The following is a 10,264-nucleotide window of genomic DNA, read 5'->3' on the forward strand; positions in this document are numbered from 1 at the left end:
CTTTTCCAGTCATTGTCACTTAGTTCTGACATCCTGGGGATGTAACTTAACTTCTCTGAGCCTGAGCCTGAGGTTCCTTTTCTCCAAAGGTAAAAACAGTGACCATCTTTCAAGGTCACTATAAGAATTAGAGTAGAGCATGTAAGGTGCTGAGCAGAGCAGTGTCTGGCACAGGGGAGACTGTCAATCCATGATCACAGCGTGTGTACCTGTGTGTCTGTCTCCATGTGTATTATGTCCGTAGATGCTGAATTTTCCAGGACTGATATATTCAAGTTCACATGGTAGGTGCTCAAGCTGCACATAAAATTGCAGTTACAGGGTCTGGGATAACCAGTAAAGTATCAGCAGAACCAACCTGACATTATCAGTTGTAAGTTAAATGTACTTAGTTTTGTACTTACAGTAGCAATTCAGACGACACCAGAGTATTCTTATATGCCAAAACAACCTGATGCCGCTCCAATAGGATGAATGGCCCTCCTTACCCAGATACGGCCCTCTTGAACTCTAGCTTTTCTTGTAAAAATCTTTCATTACAATTATTAACACTTAAGTGACATAGATTGAAAGATTGTATGTATTGGAAAAATGCAGTAGCTTTGAAGTTTGTTCCTACAACATAGGCTTTATTTTGTGATATATTGACACAAAGTAAGGAACTGCATCTTTCACTTTCATTGCAATAACTCACAAAAATTCTTGCGAATGTCTCTGAGGACTCAACATAATGAATATTTCAAAGAATGACTTTTGAAAATATCTGCTCTGACATCCTTTGTTTGGTATAGCTACAAACAATACCAGTCCTCACCCATTGCTGCAAATCTATAAACCTCAGCTCTCCCACCAAGCGTGTGTTTTTCAAGATCTTCCCTCAAGTCAGATTTTTAAATCAAAGCTGATCTGTAACAACAAATGCTTATAAAACTCTCAGATCTTCGTGGAATTGGAAATTGGCCAAAGTTGAGTAAGTATCAAAACAGTGGGACATATTTCCATTTCCTTGTTTTGATATTTTATCACTACAGCCCTGTAAATGCATTAACAGGGCTATAAACAGGAATCGGACCTACCATAGAAAGTCTTAGTTAAAAATTTAAGACCAGTATCTTGTCTGCTGTCAACATGGTAGTAGGTCATTTTTTGGTTTATTTGCCCCATTACCTTGTTTTTTACTGTGAATTATAACACACATATACAAACATGCAAGAAATGAAAGAATACAGCTCATGCATTTATTACAGAGGTTCATACATGTAACTACTATGAGGCTGAAGAAGTAAAACATTTCCTGCACCACAAAATCACCCTTCATTCCTCTTACCAATAACCATGGGCTCTGCCCCCTGCCAAATGTAACAACTCTCTTGACATTTTTACTAATGTATTATTTCCCATGGTATGAACATGCCAATTTGTTTACTCATTGTACTGTTGGAGGACATTTTAAGTTACAGTTTGGCACCCTTACAAATAATTCTGCCACAGATAGTCTCATATATATCTCTTCCTGTGCAGGCATGCACATTTCTATTGGGTATAAACCTGGGAATGGAATATCTAGTTCATAGAGTATACTTATCTTAGTTTAGGAGATAATATCAAACGGTTTCCCAAAGTGCTTTCACCAATATACACTCTCACCAACCCTGTGGGTATGAGAGTTCTTATTGCCACAAATCCTCACCAATACTTGGTATCATCTCCGGTTTTAATTTTAGCTAATATGGTAATATTTCCTTTGGTTCTCATGACTATTGTTGTCAAATGCATTTTCATTTACTTACTGGCCATTTGGACATCCTCTTTTGTACAGTGTCTGTGCAAGCCCCTGTTCATTTCTCTATTGGATTTCTTCTGCATATTCATTTTAGGACTTCTTTAAATCTAGATATGAACTTCCATTGATTACATGTCTTGAAAATATCTTCTCCTATTATGTGGCCTTCTCACTATCTTAATGATGTCTTTGAATGAAAGAACTTTATAATTTGAATACAGCCAAATGTTATCTTTTTTGGTCGGGTGTTTGTTTTGTTGTTGTTTTGTTTTGTTTTGTTTTTTGATCCTGTTTAAAGTCTTTATGTACCCTGAGGTCATCATTTTTCTAAATTATTTTCCAGAAGCAAGTGGTTTCTCTTTTGACGTTTAGAGTACAATCATCCTGAAACTGATATTTATGTAGCAGTCAAGTTTCTGGGGATTTTTTTTTCTTCTTCTTCTTCTTCATATGAACATCCACTTGCCCAAGTCCATTTATGAAAAGAACACCCTTTTCTTTCCTTACCCAATTATTTTTATAATCCCATTTTGCCTTTTATTTTCTTGGAAGTCCTCTGTTCTGTTGCTATTATTTTAGTGTTTAGCTTAGAGGTTACAACTTGAAATCTCGACTAATCACAAACAATAAAACATTTTGACTCTATTTATTCCCTTCCCAACAATATTATTATTGTTTATATATATATATATATATATATATATATATATATCATAAGCTTATATAGACATTGTTTTTTTATTAAGTAGGTATTAATTTACATTTGTACCCTTAATTTTCCATTTTCATTATTCTTCATTTCCTTCTTTATCTCTGGTCTTCAATCTGAGGTCATGTTTCCACTGCCTGAAAAACACTCTTTAATTAGTATTAAGTAATATCTGTTCTAAAGAATTATCTCAGTTTTTATTTGTCTGAAAATAGTTTATTTCATTTTCATTCTTGAAGAATTCGTTCACTGAGTATAAAATTCTAAGTTGGTTGTTATTTGTTTCTACACACTGAAAACATCCCATTGTCTTCTGGTGAACATTGTTACTATCTGGAAATCAGCTTTAAGCTAGTTGCTGCTTCTTGGAAGGTAATCTTGGTCTATTTTAAAGATTATTTTCTTTAGTTTCCTACAGTTTAGCCATTATGTGCCAAAGTGCACATTTATTTTTATTTAGCCTGAGTAGTGTTCCCAGGGCTTCTCTCCTTTTTCCTGGATGTTCCTTGTGACATTTAGATAGTTCTCTGTTATTATCACATCAAATACTGTCTCCGCTCTCATTTCTCCTCCCTGGATTCCAAAATGACCGTATATTAGGTTTTATCATTGTATTCCCTGTGTGCCTTATTCTTCTTTTTGTTCTCTCTCTCTCTCTCTCTCTCTCTCTCTCTCTCTCTCTCTCTCTCTCTCTCTCTCTCTCATCTCTCTGTGCTTCATTCTGGACATCGACCTGTCTTTTAAATTGCAGTTCTTTCCTCAGCTCTGATAAAAATCAACTCTTAAACCCATCCTTTGAGCTCTTAATTTCTCTTACTATAATTTTCATTTCTAAAACATCTATTGGGTCTCATTTTATAATTTTTAGTTTTCCACAATATTCTAATTCTTGTCTTTTAAATCCTTCAACACGAAAATATTGCCATTAAAGCTTATTTTGATGACTTCAATACCTGAAGCCCTTATGTGCCTATTCTATCCTATTTTTTTCACGTTGTGTAATATCTGGTTAATTTGTATTAGGTTTCATATATCATATTTACAAAATTAAATATAAAAATAAATTTAAGCCTAGGATGATGTCCTGTTTTCCCAAACTTATTTTCATTTGCTTTCGCCAGGCCCCTGGGTGTATTAGCCATCATGATCACCTCATTCTGACTTCATAAATTGAGACATTCGAGTCTCAACTGAAGTCCCTGTGAGGAGCTGCTTACTTCAGGTTAGCCATTACTCCTATGATGCAGCCCTTAAGAGTCCCAACACAAAGTGAACGCAGGGTGGGGGGGGGTCATCAGGAACCCCACTTGATAGGCCCTAGCTCTGCAAGGTGGTTAAAAATACCCTTCAGCCTTCAAGGTCCTCAACCCTCTTCTGGAATCAGCAGATGCTCCCAGGGGAAAGGTGGCAGCAAACACTGGCTCACCTTCTTGTCCTGGTAGTGTTTCACCCTCTAGATAGCTGTCCTCTGCCCTTAATCAGAAGTCTATACATTGAAAATACAGTTTTCTGCATGTCAGAAAGCCATTCAGCCATGATTTTAATCCAGCATAAGAAATATTCAAGATATCACTGGGGAAAAAAAATTAAAATGCTCTCTGTGTGGATCTCTCCGTCTTGTTACCCTCCCCTAAGCTCACCAAAAATAATAGCCTTCCCCACAGTTACAAAAAATGGTAGCTTTATTAGGATACATAAGGCATTACTGACCATGTTTGATTTGAGACAACAGGAGGCCAAGGACATCAATCAAGCAAGCAGTCTGCATCTTTGTAGAAAATATCCAAAGGATTGTATTTTTAAATTTTCACACTCTCTCATATGTTCCTTTTCTTTAGCCTTTAAAGGCAGTGCCCAGCCTCTTGTCAACATTACAGCTAAAGCTGCTTAAGCTGATAAGCTGGCATGGTTTTGTGGCACAGGTGCCTGACTAACAGTCTCTGGGAACTGCAAGTGGACTCCAGGGCTGCTCCCTCACCTGGTGACAGGTGTCACTAGAATCATAAACAGTGGCTAAGTATTAATTCACTTATGATTGTTAAATTCTTCAATGCTGATCTCCTTTGGGAGTTTAAAACCTTTCTACCCACCAGGGATTCTTTAAATATACCCATCTGGTTTGAGAGTGAATTTAAAATAAATTTTGATGCAAAACAAGAAAATACAATCATTTTTTGGTATGTGGCATAATACCATATATGTGGTATTTTATATATTACTGTAATGGGGAAAATAGCTATTTTGGGTGGAGAATTAGTTCTATAAATTAGCCAGTTATTTCCAACTCCAAACTCACTATTACCCCCCATTTTGTCACCCATCCTGAAGCCTTCTGGGTTCCCTAAGTCCTGAGACTATCTAGAACAAGGTTTATCACCCCCAACACTACTAACATTCAGGATGGAATAAATATTTGCTTTCTGTAAAGGTGGATGGGGGCCTGTCCTGTATGTTGTAGGATGTTTAGCAACACCCCTGATTCTACCCATTAGATGCCTAGCATCCTGTTCCCTCAAGTTGTGACAACTAAAAATGTCTCCAGATGGTTCTGAGTCACTTTTCTAGATCTTATTTAGTTTTGAGCTTGGATACAGTGAGATACCAGAATCCTAAGAAAAGCTTGTTCTCATTGAGTTTCTCTGCACAGCATTGGTAGGGTAAGGGGAAAAGGGAAGAAAATAATGTGAAGTTGAACATCCAGATGGGAAATAACAGGGACCAAAGATTTAGTAAGTGCCTACTATGAACTATGTGCCCAGCACCATGCTAAGAACTTTATAAAAATTATCTCATTTAATTCTGACTAAACCTCTACTTATAAAGTAATAATAGCCAGATTTTATCAAGAGCTCAAAATGTGCCAGGCACAGTATAGTACTAAATACTTTACATGAACTCATTTAATTACAGCAGAAATCCCAATTATTAGGTACTACTATTATCTAGGCTTTGCAATAATGAAGCTGAGCTCAGAAAATGAAATAATTTCCCCTAAGTCACACAGACATTAACGAGGTCCAAACTAAAATTCTAAGCTTCTTTACCTCATCATGTTATCCCTTAAAGAGAAAAACATTAGAGCATTCTCTTGAGAAAGGAAAGATAAGAACTCTGAAAAATCTAAATTCCATGATATACTTATCCTTCTGATGGCATATTTTAGTAAACAGCTGAGAATCCATGCCATCCCATCATATTCCAAGTGAAGACAAGAATTAAGTTCAGCAACAAAAAGCTCTAAAAACTAAAAACACACAGGCAAAGGAGTCTTTTCTCCATTAGCCATGTGGAGTTGAACTTCCTGTGTGTGCCACTGGCCCTCAGGATCCAAGTCCAATCATGTACGGAGCATGCCTTGCTAGCTGGTCTGAAAGGTAATTTATATCTCATTTTATTTGCAAGAATCTTACCTCATGTCAGAATTATTGTCACTTGGGTGACAAACATTTCTTGAAAAAAAAATTTAAAGCTACATCAATTCACAAGAGCATAAGAAAATAAAAAGCTTCCATTCTTAATGGAATGCCATTTTTATTGAGAGCATTTCAATAACTTAGTACTCTTAGTCATGGAATCTAATATAAACTGTCTTGGCATAAAAATATATAGAAGCCTGATGCATTCGTAACCTAAATTGACTCTGTTTGAATTCTACAACAAATGGCTTGTCTGTGATTTTCCTTTTTAATACTTTGCTTCAAAAAACATTTAAAAATTTTTAAAGGAATGATCTGGGTAGCATTGAAGAAGGAAAAAAAAAAAAAAAACATATCCCCTTAATGCCTTAAATCCTTTTGATCCAGAACACAGGCAGCTAGCTAGTAGAAAATTTGCTTCCTGGCACCCATAGGCATGTTTTCCGGCTAAGTTATAACTCACTGAGAAATTGTGCTCTTGGAGATACTTTCAGACCTTTAATGTTGTGCTAGTACTGTCTCTCTGCCATACTCACATTTATTCTTAGCTAATTAAATCTGAAGGTATCAACAACTCTTGTTATGAAAACATTGCTTTAAGCCTGGTTTACAATAAAAGCCAACATGGGCATCCTCCATTCTGAGCTAATCAAAGAATTTTCCTGCTGTTTATAGTCAAACAGTCCGATGATTACAGCACAAAAAATAAAGCAAGGAGCCAGTGTACCCACAGTAGTCAGGGGGAAAGGTGACCCAAACATACACCATTAGCAAAACTCATTTATTTTATAGCTTCTTCCTGTGAAGTCTACAAGTCTAAATTGTTCTACAATTCCAGGATCCTGCCCCAAAGCCCCCGCCAGGGTACCTCAGTCTCCCCCACAGCTTTCCTCAGCTGTGCCCCAGTTCTGCAAGTTGAGCACCGCACACCCCCAGGAGTGTCAGTCACACTGTAAACATCATAGATGTGACTATTTATAATAGCAACTAATAAACTGGTAACAGCAGTAAACTTTGGTGGGGTTTTTGTTTTTTCATAAAATCAATATTTTGACAATTTTTTCAACAGAAAAAATAATAGTTTTGAAGAGAGGGCATAGTTTTCTAAATCACACTAAAACACTGAAGATTAGCAGTAATCTTGTCACAAATCAATTTAATTCAGATAAATCTGTTCATAATGTGTATAATAAGAGATAGGAATTTTTTTTTCCTATTGAGATACACCTTACCATAGGGAGGAGAAAGAGTTAACCAAGGATCCATACATCTCCCAGCAATGTGACTTAAATCTCCTTTTACCTGACTTTTTAAAAAGTGAGATTTATTGTTATATGAGTTTTGTCCCTGTCCATTTACCGACCAAGGAAAGAGGGTCAGAGAGATTTTATCTCCTTAGAGACTGCTTTATAATTAGGAAAATGTGTTCAAAAATATATCCAATAAAGAATAATTTTTTTAAACTACAAAGTTTATTAATCTTATCTATATTCAGAGAAGAGGGAGAAGGGGGGAGGAGAAAGGAGAACACAAGGAGGGAATAGAGGGGAATATATAAAGTAGGGCAGGGGGAGGGGGCCATGCAGGGAAGGAAAAGAAATACAAAGAAAGAAATCAAAGTATATAGGTCTGTAGAAAGACAGAAAGGAGAGACGTATAAGAAATATAGCAAGAAAGATGGAAAGGTGGAAAGATCAAAGAAAAGATAATGTAAGCTCTCAGATGAGTGCTGGTTGAAGAGTAAACTGATTTGGTACTGTCTTAGTTTTCTTAGGTTTATGGAAAAAATACTTTATGCTAACTGGGCATGAAGCATTCATCACAACTCTTTGTTCAATATTTCTACACTTTCCAATATTTTTTGTCAGCAACTCACCAAAGTGCATAACTTTACTATAGCAGGAAGGTGACTTGGCTAAATAAATTAAGCCAAGCCAAAGAGAAAAGAGAAATTACTTTCCCTGAGAGAATTGGTAGCTTTTGATGTTGCAATACATGGACAGCTGTGGACAGACAAAAGACAGAAAGATTGACATTCTAAGTCTATGGAAAAGTGTGTTTAATATGGAGTGATTAAAACCCACTATGCTTAGCTATGGCAAAAAGAATTCATTCATATCATCCAATTTTAACCAATATTTTAACTTATAAGGATGAGCTATGAAAATACATCTTGGTAGGATATGAAAAGCACTGTTTTAATCAATGTGTGAGTGCTTAGGGTTTCTGGAGGCACTAGTCTGATGTGAAAAGAAGAACCGTCATGATTGTTTCAAAGATCATTAAGTTGGCCTCAATACCCCATCCCCTGCTAGTACCAGAAACACACACACAGTCTCTTCTGGTGACCATTTATCTCATTTTCCACAGTGCTCCTATATTCCTAAGTGTGGAAGAAACTTTGAAGAATCCATGTCTCTGGTGAATGTTGTCATGGAAAACTTCAGGAAGTACCAACACTTTTCCTGCTACTCTGACCCGGAGGGAAACCAGAAGAGTGTCATCCTCACCAAACTCTACAGTTCCAACGTGCTGTTCCATTCACTCTTCTGGCCCACATGTATGATGGCTGGTGGCGTGGTGATCGTTGCCATGGTGAAACTCACACAGTACCTCTCCCTGCTCTGTGAGAGGATCCAGCGGATCAATAGATAAAGCAAAATGGATGAGATTATTTTTCTTAAAGCTCAAATACTGTTTTCTTTCATTCTTCACCAAAGAACCTTAAGTTTGTAATGTGCAGTCTGTTATGAGTTTCTTATATGTAGAGCAATAATGTAAAAGCTGTTCTATATGCAAACATGATGTCTTTATTATTCAGGAGAAGAAATAACTGTTGTGTTGGTTGTTTTCATAATCTTGTTTCAGAGCTGGAACTAGTACTTCCTTCTCTCATTCTGCCAAAATAGGGCTCAGTTATTCATTTGCCAAGATTTGTGGAGGAATTTGACCATATTAATGTGATAAGTTCTGTGTTCTGAGTTGTTGGATCTCTTGAAGACATTTCTGCAATATTTTTCATCATTCATTGTTTACTAAAGCTGCAGCCAAAAACATTTTTTTTCCTTACTCAAAACTGAGCCCTATAGCAAGTGAAGGAACCAGATTTCCTAACTAAAAGATGTTAACACATTTTCCTTGTATTTCTTTCTACCATATAACTGTAAAGACGGGGGAAACCCAGCCAGCTATCTTCCTTTAATTAGTTTTTTATTCATAACTTTAGATTTTTTAACTGATTTCCATAAAAAGCTGTTTCCATTAACCAATTCTATGGTTTTTTTCCTGTGATTTAAATAGGAAATGAACAGAGTCCCCTTCCATGTAAGACCCTGCTACTGTGTGAGATAACACTTGCAAGGGGTTTCGTTACCTGTGAACTGACTGGATGTTGAGTAGATGCTCCATTACCATCCAGGAAAGTCTATGTTACTAAGATACTGGTGTGAAAATCTTTATTCCATTTCAATTGAACTGCTAGATGGTAAAACTCAGATCCTACCTGCTGGCCAAGACTAGTAGACTTATTGCAATGGGTAAATCTATCGTGGCAAATTAACATGCTGGAATATTGCTCTTTGAGAATTTGTGTTTAGTGAGTGTGTAGTCTCTCTTTCTAACATGTGTTCCCTATTGGGATTTTAAAGCTGTGTGCACAGAGTATTTGTCTCCTCTACATGTTTTATTTTTCTATTTTCAATTGCCTTTTTTGTTGCTAGATTTTATACACAGAATAGATCTCTTTTCCTAACACACACTTGAACTGAATAACACATTTAAAGAAAGCCTTTGTTCACATTGCCATCCACTTATTGTAGTTAGGGGGTGGGGGGAGTGAGGGATTGGTTTCAAACCAAAACATTCCATCTTTTATTTAACATCAATATCAAAAGGAGAAGACAAACAGCTATCTTTCTCATCTATATTTAAATACCTTTTTGTAATGTTGTTTTCTAGGTATTGCACAATTTTACAGATTACATCTGTGGAATAAATGGTGAAACTAATCTGATGAAGTGAAAGTTTTCTGCAATATTGTAATTCATAGTTTACTTTTCATAAGCAAATAAATCCTTAGGGTATAATCGGGACTTCAAATGTGTAATTAAATTTTTTTTTAAATCCACTGCTTCAACAAGATTTGAATACTTCTTGTATTTCTAAGCTGACACAGCACTATGATTCACTATCTTTGAAGGTATTTAAAGAGATTATAACACCCAAACATATACAGACAATATAATGAACATTTGGAAAATATAATGGAAACTTCAATTCCTACTTCACCTTAAAAACATAATTCTGAAGATGACAGAGAAACCTCTGTGACTATCAAGCCAAAATTTGTAATCTTTA

General features: G+C 36.1%; 1 protein-coding gene across 1 annotated transcript in view; it reads left to right on the forward strand.

Moving 5' to 3' along the window:
- Positions 1-9,966, forward strand: part of KCNMB2 (potassium calcium-activated channel subfamily M regulatory beta subunit 2) — a 230,726-nt gene extending 220,760 nt beyond the window's left edge. Inside the window, exon 5 of the mRNA XM_090277983.1 lies at positions 8,279-9,966. Coding sequence (XP_090134109.1) covers positions 8,279-8,563 — 285 coding nt within the window. The 3' untranslated portion in view covers positions 8,564-9,966. The remainder of the gene's footprint in view (positions 1-8,278) is intronic.
- Positions 9,967-10,264: the final 298 nt, after the last annotated feature.

This window comes from Furipterus horrens, unplaced genomic scaffold (genome assembly GCF_987537825.1).
Source record: "Furipterus horrens unplaced genomic scaffold, mFurHor1.1.pri manual_scaffold_1, whole genome shotgun sequence".
Lineage (NCBI taxonomy): Eukaryota > Metazoa > Chordata > Mammalia > Chiroptera > Furipteridae > Furipterus > Furipterus horrens.